Consider the following 12,770-nt stretch of genomic DNA (forward strand, 5'->3'; position numbering starts at 1 on the left):
GAACCGCCAGACCTAAACATTCTGTGGGCGGGGCTAAGTTCGGCTGGCATCCAGGCTAGCCTACAGTACTAAACAGTTTCACTGGACTTAAAAGATACAAGTACAATATTCCTTCTACTGAGAGAAGCAATGAAGAATTTCCAGCTGTGTTTACATTATTTATGGCATAAGCATCTATGAGCGGTTCAGAAATCATAAATCTGTAATATATCTGTTATGAATAATAAATAAATAAACACAAATTATAAAGACACATTATGGGTAAGCTGTTTATTTTCATTGAGTTTTACTTTCACTGGTAAACTGAAAAATTGCGTCATTTGAGGAAAACACACAAGTTTTTACGTCTACCTCCACTACTACACATTCGCTGATGTAGTGTCTGTGTCCTAAAGTCCACCAATGAGATCCAGTGTGCTGTTTCCAGGAGGGAACGCTAAACAATCTCACTCCATTTGCGATTCGGTTTCCACGCCGGCCGTGAGTGCGATTATGGCAGTTAATGACACAACACGCGTTCACCATTGTTACTTTTTTTAGCTGAACTTGTAATAACAGCGGTACATTTGACATTGATAGGGCTGATTTAAATCTCTGCACATGTATCCCACAATGATTTGATATATATTAAAGTACTACATTTGAGAATTAAAATGATTATTATACTTCATTATGATGAGTTTAATCCCAACATGATCCTGATGTAGGACACTAAAGACCCCCATTCCTGCTAATCCAGCTCATCTGATCTCAGATAGGGCTACTCATCCTCTATTTCAGCTCTTAAATCAACAATAACCATCAACATTACTCAACATGTGTGTGTGTGTGTGTTTCTATTAATGCTGCGTTATTAAAGGGATACTTCACCGCTGTTTCATAATAAACTGTTATTCCCTTAACTAAGACGGATGTTGTTCCTATTGACAGAAATGAGAGAGGGAAACGTGGTGGGGGAGATGAGAGGGAGGATGTTTCAGCCGGGACTTTTTACTGCGCCGAGTTGAAGTACTCCCAGAAGTGCTATTCCACCATACATTATAGTTCTCCTTTTTAATCAACTTAGAAAAGCGCCACATTTTATTTTATGTCATCAAACTAGGTCGTTCAGCTATTGGTGTAACTGTATTTAAATAGGGCAAACGTGGAGGTGTTTGGTGGCTTCTAACTTGATCTCTGTTTGGTACCATAGTGAATGAACTGGGCTTAGTGGGCTAAGCTAAATGCTATCAGATCGTCACCGCGCGTCAGAGAGATTAAGAGCACACACTCAGACGAGAGAGGTGTGTGTCAACACGTCTTAGTTAAGGGAATAACAGTTTAATATGAAAAAAGCGGTGAAGTATCCCTTTAAATCTGATCGTCTGAATCTCTTCCTCCTGCGTAATCATTTTAAATGATAATACACAAGAGCTTGTGTGATAAACTGTACATTTGTTAAAGCAATGCTTTCTGAAAAACTGCATGTAAGCAAACAGTTTGAGTTGATACCAGCTGTAGGTTTGCAGTGTGTTCATGAAGTGCTGTACAGCAGCATCTCAGCAACATTACCATCACACATATTCATTTATTACAGTATTATATTGAGAAGCTCCTGAGGATCTTTAATCTGATGGTGGCTTTGCTTGTGCTGTTGATTTCACAGGTTCAGCTTTAGATGTAAACCATCTCTGGCTCCAGGTAAGACAGAAGTCTTTCTCTAGGCTGTGAGGAGGAAGTAGAAGAGGAAATAATCAGTGTTCAGAGAAACAAGCTGCACATTATGATCAATATTTCAGTTACTCTGAGTACAAACTGTAATTACGAAAGGAAAATATATTAACCAATATATTACTTGAAATATATTTTAATATATTGTTAATACATGGAATAATATATTGATGGTATTATACAATATATTATATATTGCAAAATATACAAATAATTGCCACTTTCAATATATTGGAAAATATAAATATTAAATCCCATATATGTGAATATATTGCCTAATGAATTGCATGATATTTTCCAATATACTGCAATATATTTTTGTTTCGTAAGGAATTACTGTAATCAGATTAGTTACTGATTTTACATTATTTGGTGTACATATTGTTTCTAAATATTAATGTCTTAAATATAATGCATTTAAACGTAAATTCCCATGTGTGTGTTAGTGTGAGTGGTGTAAAGTGATGTTTCCTCACCTCAGGTCACAGTTTGAGTCTCGAGTCTCGTATCACGTCTCTGAGCTTCTGCTTCTGTGAGTCTCTGATCTTATTGCCTCTCAGATCAAGCTCTTTTAAAAACTGCAGTGCTTTTGAGTTTGTCAAAGACTGAGTTAAAGAAGAAACATCTGTAATGCCACAGCGATATAGTCTAGAGACAGACAAACAGACACAAGAGAAAAGAGAAGTGATTGTAACTTTCCCCCAGAGTGTGATATCAAACCAGAGGCCTGACATGTTCATCATCAGAGTCGTCTCAATGTGAATCCATGAGATGAGAGACTTCAGAGAAAAGAGAAATTCCCCCACATGAATTCATCAATGTCGAATCTGACAGGAACATTCACAGACGCTTGATTTGCACTTCATAACAGCATTGCTCAGGAGAATAAAGAGCTTGAGAGCTCCTGCTTTACACCGGCAGAATTTCATATCAACTTAAGCCCCTTTCACACTGCACGTCGGACCCGCAATATTCCTGGAGCATTGCCGGGTCGCCTTCTGTGTGAAAGCAGCCACATCCCGGGATTGATTACCGAATTGAACCCGGGTCGGGGACCTAGTAATATTGCGGTATTCGACCCGGGACGAGCGTTGTGTGAACAAAAGCCGAAACTAATGCCGCAGCGTGTGCGTAGTTATCGTGCGACTCCTAGAGCTTGTTTCTTCAATAACACAACCCTGCAGTGCCAGAAGAGCTCGTCGGTGTTTTAAACGCAGAGAGTGTTCGTATACAAAAGAAACTAAAATTAAACAAGCAGAAACGTGCGCAAACTGGACACAAGTCGAGACCACGGAGTTCCTTACTATCCGCGCTGAAGCGGAGATCGCTCGCCGTTATACGTCACATCCGGATGTCACGTGTCAACTCGACCCGGGACCGTTACGGGTTGTGTGTGAAAGCGCACATATTACGGTATTTCGCTGGCAGTGTGAATAGACCAAATCTAGCGGCCCGGGAACAAATGCTGGGTCGCATTATCCATGTTTTTGCCGGAATCGCAGTGTGAAAGGGGCTCTAGTGTTATTATATTTGAGTAAATGTGATAATCCTATTCCAGTTACTGTCACCACTAACATCATTTCTTGAGCAAATGTTTGAAGAATAATAATGAGGTAAGCTCTGTCTGGTCTGATGCATGTGTTGGCAGTTTTCCCGAAAGCATCTCATACTAACACACATCACAGGAACATTATTCCTGACTGACGTTACTGACCGACAGAAGCTCCTCATCCCAGCTCATATAAAGCTAACGGATGATAACATGATCACACACACCTTATGGTCTGGGACACTGAGGCCTAAACTGACCTGCGAGTGTCAACTTCAGACCCGGCTATCATCACAAAACACATCGCTAGAGGAATTATTTCACACAGATATAAACTTCACATTATCCGGCTCTTCATCAGATATTGATTACAACTGTTTTGGTTACATTTTCACCCAAAAATGAAAATTAGCCCATGATTTACTCCTCCTCAAGTCATCCTAGGTGTGTGTGACATTCTTCTTTCAGACGAATAAAAGTTGAGTTATATTAAAAAAGTCCTGGCTAATCCAAGCTTTATAGTGGCGGTTAATAAATGCCTTTAGAAGTGAATTGATGTGTTTGTGTAAGAAACATATCATATTTAAAACTTTATAAGGTAACGTTTCCGTATTCAGTTTATGGGGAAAGTGTTGAAAGTGCCTCTGCAGCTCAAAGGCTTACGCTCCAGTTGCGCTCGTCAGACGTCGCGTACGCATCTTCAACTCAGAGAAGCACTTTCAACACTTTTACACGGACGGCGATCGGCCGGAACTTGTGAAGGGGGGAGTGGGCCGACACCCTTGCCTCTTCATCATATGCATCTTCATCATATGCATCTTATCCTTTTGAATGATTTTTAATAACCTCATGAATTTAATAATCAGTTATTATCCTTTCAAAATAATGAATTATATTGACAATCAATTTTATTTGATCATTAATACATTTAACTATTATTTAATATGATTTTGACTCTATGACAGTCTGACTCCTATCTATATGCCCTGACATAGATAGCCTGACCTCTATCTCTGGGTCCTGACCAACAGGGCCTTGGAGAGAAAGTCAGAACTTCCAAGAGGTGAATCCTGCCTGTTGTTAGTAACCCCAGGACAGGATGGGGTGGGAGGATTTGAGTCTCCCAATTGTGATTTCTTCCTATTTACATAGTGTGATTTTTCCCATTGATAGAAGTACATTTTTGTCTTTATATTTCTTTATAGAATGAGTAGATGATATTAGTCATACTTTTCTTTCTGGAGATGTGTTTGTCATGTGGTGTTGATATCTTGTTCTGTTGATAAGCTCACTGCTGCGCTAACCTTGGAGGAGAGATGTGCCCTAGAGTCTTGTGTGTGTGTGTGTTACATGTTCTGTGCAGGTCTATGGAATGGATTGGACCGCTTTTCTCACACCCTAGACCTCTTGGCGTCTTTCTAGGACTCCCCTGAAGTCAACACTACCCCAATCTTGGGGTTGTCTGATGTATACATCCTGATTAACAACAACAACATCTATCTATTCTCGTGTGACACATTGTTTAGACTTTATGCCAATCAGTAATATTCCACGTGTTTGTAATGATGTAAATCATGCCCTTGAAATTGGTATAACTGGTGTGGTAATTTTGTGTAGAGTAGAGTCTGGCCTGACACCGCCCTGAGAGACTCTGAAGCTGACTCTACTGATGAAACTACAAACTATTCTTCAGTAAAATTCTCTCCGATGATTGAACATCCTGACTCCTGGTCTTCATTTCGCATATCTGGTCTATGGGTCAAAACTGTAACCCCTAACCGTTTTTGGTGGAGGATGCGCGGGCAATAATTCCTTGGTGACACCCCTGGCAAAACAACAAATAAGGTAGTATTTATTTATTTTATTGTTTGGATAAGGTTATCTGAATGGAAGATTGGTAAAGGGGAACGAGAGAGCTTCACTTCGATAGGAGTGAGGAGTTAATTATACGTGTGTGATAGTATAAAGCAAAGTCGCTGATGGCATCGTTACGGTTAACGGTAGAAGGCAGTGCATTGAAGCGTACTTAAGAAAGGGGTCCCCGGTGGGCATTGAGTGCAGTCACTACCCCTACAGGAGTACGTCCCTGGAACGGTGTGTGAGTCCAGTAGGCATCGCAAACCTGCACCAGTCTCTTCCATTCAGATAAAGGGATCCCCTTGTTTAAACAAGTAAAATAGATTCAGGAGTTGTTTGCCAGGGGTGCATCTGGAACGATACCGAGTAGAATAAAATAAGACCCAAATTGGTAAGGACCAGTATATGTGACCAGGAGTAAAAAGATACTTTGTGGTTTCATGAGTAGAACTCACTTCTATTCTATTAAAAACTAATTTGAGGATAAAAATAAGATTCATTGCCTTAAGTTGCTAAAAACCTTTTTTGTGATCAAGAAAAGATTGTTTAGAAACCGAATAGGCGTCAGATAAACCCAAATTTATAGCCGTTTGTGCTCGCTGTAAAATGGGAGGCGTACCAATGAAATCAATCCCTAATGGGGCTAATGAGTGGTACGACCTGGATGCACGTGACAGAATAGCAAAATTAAAGGAAGTGCCGGTGGGCCATGATCAGGGAGGTTTTAATAAGGGGCTGGGAAAGTTTTGTGACAAAGTAGAAAATGCTGCCAAGTCTCTTCCTCCCTCTATCCCAACTGACTCTTACCAGGAAGTGCAGGTGGCCCCCACTCAGGGATCCGCCCCACTTCCTGATAACAGAGAGGAGGGACCGCATGAAAAGGCACGCCCAATATTGAATGCACAGGTTGAAATCCCTCCCCCGTGCAACCCAGAGGTTCTTTCCGCACAAGCAAAAAGTAAATTAACCACAGAGGTCAAGAATATCAGATTGTCCTCTGTTGAGGTAAATAAACCCCGAAAAACAGTCTTTGCCGCCCCAATCCAACATTCGGAGTGGGACGACCAGAACACTGAAATGGGAGCTGGGCATGAATATGGGTCATTGACCAGACTAACCCCAGCTGAGAAAAATAGTTTGCTTGCGGGGATAGAACCTTTCAAACTGTACAGCCCAAATAAAGTTTTATGGGATAAGATAGAAGCCATTGCCAGACAACAAAATCTGGGCATTGCTGACATACAAGCACTGGTGGAAGGATTAATTCCTACCAGTAAACTGAAAGCTGTACAAACAATTAGACCCCACCCCTTCGTTCCTTCAGATTGGACTGAGTACTGCGAGGCCTACACCACTTACAAGTATGAGGTTGAAGAAATGTTAGGTCAGGGGTCATACCCCTGGACCAGTGTAACCCAGGTCAAACAGAGAGTAGGGGAAAGCCCTTTAGAATATGCTGACCGTTTTCGCATAGCCTATGAAACTTACTGTGCTGTAAACTGTAAGCCTGAAGATTGTGATTGTTCCATTGTCCTTGAATCTGCCACAGGCAGCCTGAACGTGCTTCCCTTATCTCAATCTGGCCACCATTGTAAACAGAGATGCGCAGTGACTGATGTTGACAAAGAGACTTAAACTCAACCTGAGTGGAAGTTTTTGATTTCTAAATTTCCTGATGTTTGGGGAAAAGATACATTTGATTGTGAACTTGCCCAAGTTCAGCCACTGAGCATCCCAGGACCCATGCATGTAGCCAAACGACAATACCCTTTAAGAAATGAGGCTCCAGAGGTTGCGAAGAGTGTGGTAGACAAATTATGCAAACAGGGTATCATAATACCATGCACCTCTCCGACAAATTCACCGATATGGTCAGTGAAAAAGAGCGACATCTTTTGGGGTCTCAGGACAGACTTCACTGCGTTAAATTCATCTTCCGAAAAGATGCACCCCCTTGTCACGAACCCCGCCATGATCCTTTATGAAATAGGGTCTGAACACTGTTATTTCACTGCACTGGATATTTCTAACACTTTCTGGACTTGCCCTCTAGCCAAGGAGGACCCAGGAAAGTTTGCTTTCACCTGCAGGGGTCACCAATGGACATGGTGCCGTTTGCCACAAGGATTCTGCAACTCTCCAACCCTGTTTCATCAGGTACTGGCATCCTTCATTGATCCGGTAAGAAAGACTTTTGAAAATGATGGATCGTTTGTCCTACAATATGTGGATGACATTCTGATTGCCAGCCCAAGCAAAGTTAAACATTTAACTGCTGTACGAACTGTTTTGAATGCCCTGAAAGACGGGGGATTCAAAGCCAACTTGAAAAAGGCACAGCTGGCACTGCCCGAAGTGACTTATTTAGGGCAGATTGTCGGGGTGCACGACCGACGAATCACTCCAGAAAGAGTCAAAGCCATCGTCGAACTTCCAAAGCCAAACATGGTTACTGGTCTAAGGCAGGTAATGGATTTTCTGAATTACTGCCGCCAGTATGTTCCTGAATACACTGAACTGTCTAAACCCCTCACAGAATCTCTTAAAAGGGGGAACACCTGGATCCGACCTGATCGACTGGACGGAGGAGATGGAGGAGGTGTTCATGAGTATCAAAGAAACTCTCACTTCCTCCCCAGCACTGAGACATGCTGACAGCAGCCAACCTTTTCACCTGTGGACATGGGTGGGAACCCGATCATACTCCGCTGCCCTTGGCCAGAGAGTTCCAGGCCGAAATTCCTATGGAATGGTAGGATATTATTCTGCTGCTATTCCTGTTTCTATGGCAGGTCAGCACCCCTGCCTGCTGACATGTGACTGTGCAGAATGGGCTGTGAAAGCCACGGAGGACATTGTGACACATCAAAAGGTGATACTGCACACAAGACACCCGATTTTGAAGTTATTGACAAACACTTGCTTGAGCTCTATTTTAAATCAAAGACGAGCAAAGGGGGAAACCACTCTTCTGAGTAGGAATGTGGAAATTCAAATTGACAATGAAAATGCTGTAAACCCTGCCTCCTTGCTTCCAGAAGAAGGAACTGCCCACAACTGTGTCCATCTGATCGAGAACAACAGCCAGAGCCCTCTCCAGGCCGAACCACTATCTGATGCCATGAACTTGTTTGTTGACAGGTCCAGTTTTCATGAACAAGGACAACACTTCACAGGCTGGGCTGTGGTAAACGAACATTATGAGACTGTTGAATGTGACTCTCTTTCAGGGGGAGGGGCTCAGGTGGCAGATCTGGTCACTCTCACAAGTACACTTCAATACGGCAAGGCCTTCGGGACAGTCCATGATTTCGGACCTGTGTGGAAACAACGGGGGTTCCCTACCACCCCTGGTCTACCCATCTCTCATCAAAAGCAGGTACAGAAACTCATGTCTGCCTGTGATTTTCCTGCAGAAGGAGCTGTTATCAAAAGAACAGGACACTCTACTGATAACGCCCCAGAATCCAAGGGCAACGAAGCTGCAGATGCTGCTGGCAGGCTGGCTGCACAACAAACAGAGACATGCGTGAGTGTAATGGCTATCTCTCCCCAGGAGAGTGAGCCACCCCAAGACATTTATGCACAGGATAAAGATCCTGAAGTAACAGAGCAATGGACAAAACTCGGTGCACTGATGAACTCAGATGGACTTTGGAAACTCAATGAACGTTTTGTCTGCCCTGTTTCTGCTCGAACCGAGCTCATGTCGTTATATCAAGGGTTGGCACATGCTGGGCCTGAGAAACCATATGCAATGATTTCTAAAACATGGTGGTGGCCAGAGATGAGAGCTTCTTGCAGGGATTTTTGCAGATGTTTAGTTTGCTTTAAGGTTAATTCTTCAGCTAAGCTAAATATCCCCTTAGGTCACGCCCCATGTCCCCAGCGTCCATGGACCCATCTTCAGATTGACTTCACTCTACCCCCTAGTGGGGGCTTTTCATACATCTTAATGATTGTTGATTTGTTCTCCAGATGGGTAGAGGCTTTCCAGTTGAAGAACTGCACTTCAGATGCAACTGCCTTGATGCATCTGCACATGCTCAAACTAACCGTTGACTTAACTGTTTGGATGTGTGTGTTCGTTTTAGTCTTTTCTATCTGTGCAGGTCCTCTTGCCGAGGAGCAAGCTGAATCCTGCCGAGGAGGACAGGAGGATGCTGACACTAACGAACAATCTGAGAAGCGAGCTGACAAAGAAACATGTTGTACCCCTAATGTGAGTGGAAGGTGTGAGAGCCTCGGAATGGGGACTGGTCTTTTTAGTGGCCAGCATGTCCGTGATGAGGTGAAGAGACAAGTGTGACCCGTCAGGGAAGCATGAGTCACCACTCAACCTTCCATAGAGACCTCACTTGTAGACCAGACGTGGCGGTATTGGACCCCACATTGGTCTTAAAACGGGGGATTGAAGGGGGGAGTGGGCCGACACCCTTGCCTCTTCATCATATGCATCTTCATCATATGCATCTTATCCTTTTGAATGATTTTTAATAACCTCATGAATTTAATAATCAGTTATTATCCTTTCAAAATAATGAATTATATTGACAATCAATTTTATTTGATCATTAATACATTTAACTATTATTTAATATGATTTTGACTCTATGACAGTCTGACTCCTATCTATATGCTCTGACATAGATAGCCTGACCTCTATCTCTAGGTCCTGACCAACCTTGGAGAGAAAGTCAGAACTTCCAAGAGGTGAATCCTGCCTGTTGTTAGTAACCCCAGGACAGGATAGGGTGGGAGGATTTGAGTCTCCCAATTGTGATTTCTTCCTATTTACATAGTGTGATTTTTCCCATTGATAGAAGTACATTTTTGTCTTTATATTTCTTTATAGAATGAGTAGATGATATTAGTCATACTTTTCTTTCTGGAGATGTGTTTGTCATGTGGTGTTGATATCTTGTTCTGGTGATAAGCTCACTGCTGCGCTAACCTTGGAGGAGAGATGTGCCCTAGAGTCTTGTGTGTGTGTGTGTTACATGTTCTGTGCAGGTCTATGGAATGGATTGGACCGCTTTTCTCACACCCTAGACCTCTTGGCGTCTTTCTAGGACTCCCCTGAAGTCAACACTACCCCAATCTTGGGGTTGTCTGATGTATACATCCTGATTAACAACAACAACATCTCCTATCTATTCTCGTGTGACACATTGTTTAGACTTTATGCCAATCAGTAATATTCCACGTGTTGGTAATGATGTAAATCATGCCCTTGAAATTGGTATAACTGGTGTGGTAATTTTGTGTAGAGTAGAGTCTGGCCTGACACCGCCCTGAGAGACTCTGAAGCTGACTCTACTGATGAAACTACAAACTATTCTTCAGTAAAATTCTCTCCGATGATTGAACATCCTGACTCCTGGTCTTCATTTCGCATATCTGGTCTATGGGTCAAAACTGTAACCCCTAACACTTGAATTAAAACAGTTTTAAATATGGATATTTTTCATACACAAACGCATCGATTCCCTTCAGAAGGCCTTTAATAACCTCCCAGAGCCGAGTGGAGGAGTTATATGACGGATAGATGCAGTTTTATGCAGAGCTGGAAAGAGTAACAAAATATTCTAATCAAGTAAAAGTAAAAGTAGCTCATTTAAAATGTACTCAGAGTAAAAGTTACTAAGTTCCTTTGTTTAACAGTGGGGTCGGAGACTCCTGTAGGGTTGTGATAGAATGAGATTTTCAGATTTGACAACTATCTCAGACAACATCACGGTATTAAACAATTATTTAATAAATAAACTCTACCTATTATTAAATGATGGTTATTATCACTAGTTAAAATGATGTTAAATGAATGAAGATGATGGGGGGGGGGGTGAACAAATGCTTTATTATAACAAACTTAAAACCATTTGTTTGTTTTGTTTATGAAATTTTCAATAAAAGATGCCTAATAAACTAAATTCACTAAATGATTATGAATTAGATTAACCACTTATTTTTATCATTAATTGGTTAATGTTTAAGAATAACAGAGTCCATATGTAGAAGACGGAGCAGCTCATTCACAGAGACAGAACAAGCAGATCATATATTTTAATTTAATTTAAATTATTTTATTTTACCTTTAATATTCACAGCCCATGTCTCAATTTGATTTATTCTAGCTCAGTGTTTCCCTTTTTCCAGTCATGGCACCCTTTGAGAAATGTCCTAATGTTGTGGCGCTGCCTCGCATACGTTACGCTAGGGGTGTAACGCTACAGACTGCTCACGGGTCGGTTTGTATAACGCTTTAGGGTCACGGTTTCAGTACGGTTCGGTATTTGCTATGTTCAGAGAACAAAGGACTAATAAAAATAAAGAAAATAAGAACAAATAACTTAAATACAAGCAGCAGCACAAATAAATACTATTGAGCAGATACTGATAAAATGATCAATGCTTTTCAGGTTTTTCAGGGACGTCTAAAATTAGTTTTTAGGTGGAGAAATTGAATAAATAATCAAATGTAAAATAAATGCATATTTAACTGTTTAAATTAAAGATTAATCCTTATTAAACTTACACAAGCTATTCAATCAAGAGCAGTGAGTGATGTCCTTATCTTTAGTTTGACATTAAAGGTTGCTGCCCCTTTAAGACCTAATGCCCTAAGGATATGCTCGTCTTTCTCGACTGTATAACGTTCACTTAAGGCATATTCAGACTATGTCTGCTTGGATACTCATCAAGATGGACATGTTGTTATACTTCTTGTGTGAGTTTGTCTGTTCAAGCACAAGACTTGAAAGCGAACTCAATATTTGCGCGCTGTGAGACGAGTGTGCGATCTCGGATGAGTGCAGAGACAGATCTTCACACAGCGCGCTCTCTCATTCGCGTCTTCTGGTGAATATACCCGGGTGATGGCGGCGAAATGACTGGTCATACGGCAGCACTCGCATGCATTGAACACCGTTTACAAAGAGACCGCTTTGCCCGTTTAATTCGTTTAATTTAGTTCTTTTATTATCGCTGCTATAGGGCTACCACTGAGGAGCCAGCACGTGAATCCATCGACAGAATAGGGCTGTGTATTGCCAAGACTCTGGCGATACAATACGTATCACGATACAGGGGTTACGATACGATATATTGCAATATATTGTGATATTGTAAGAGAGGCAATGTATTGCGATATTTCTTTTTTGTGTGTTTTTGTTTTTTATAATTTAAAAGAATAAAGAACACAACCATAAGCCTAAAACACGAGACAAAGTATTTTATTTAATTAATAGAGCCTATAATCTATATCACTAATCATATGCAATGTGCAATCTAAGTTGAGGGAAATGTAAAGTGACTGCAGGGTTCTTTATGTGTAAATGTTTTAAAGGTTCACAGTATAGCAGTGGCTATTTAACAACAGAAAGTGCAGTCCATTTCATGACTGAATGACTGTTTGTTTTATATTTAACACAGTAGCCCCGATCACACAGAACGCGTTTTTGCAGCGAGAGGCGCCTTTTTTCAATGGATTTCGGTTGGCAGAGAGCGTTATGCGCGCTGCTTATGCGCCCTGGGCGCCTCGTGTTTCTGAAGGAGCGCTCCGAGCGCATGAAGTTGAAAAAAAGTCCACTCTGAGCGGAAAAGCTTGCAACATCATCGCGCTTATGTTCTGTTGTCCAATCGAATGAATGAAGCG

At 41.5% G+C, this 12,770-nt stretch overlaps 1 protein-coding gene across 1 annotated transcript in view; it reads right to left on the reverse strand.

The window, feature by feature from the left end:
* Window positions 1-355: 355 nt before the first annotated feature.
* Window positions 356-12,770, reverse strand: part of LOC137040641 (NACHT, LRR and PYD domains-containing protein 12-like) — a 274,172-nt gene continuing 261,757 nt past the window's right edge. Inside the window, exons 12-13 of the mRNA XM_067416434.1 lie at window positions 2,187-2,358; window positions 356-1,704 (exon numbers count right to left, since the gene is read on the reverse strand). Of these exons, the coding sequence (XP_067272535.1) occupies window positions 2,193-2,358 (166 nt within the window). The 3' untranslated portion in view covers window positions 356-1,704; window positions 2,187-2,192. The remainder of the gene's footprint in view (window positions 1,705-2,186; window positions 2,359-12,770) is intronic.

The sequence above is a fragment of the Pseudorasbora parva genome, chromosome 14, assembly GCF_024679245.1.
Source record: "Pseudorasbora parva isolate DD20220531a chromosome 14, ASM2467924v1, whole genome shotgun sequence".
Taxonomy (NCBI): Eukaryota; Metazoa; Chordata; class Actinopteri; order Cypriniformes; family Gobionidae; genus Pseudorasbora; species Pseudorasbora parva.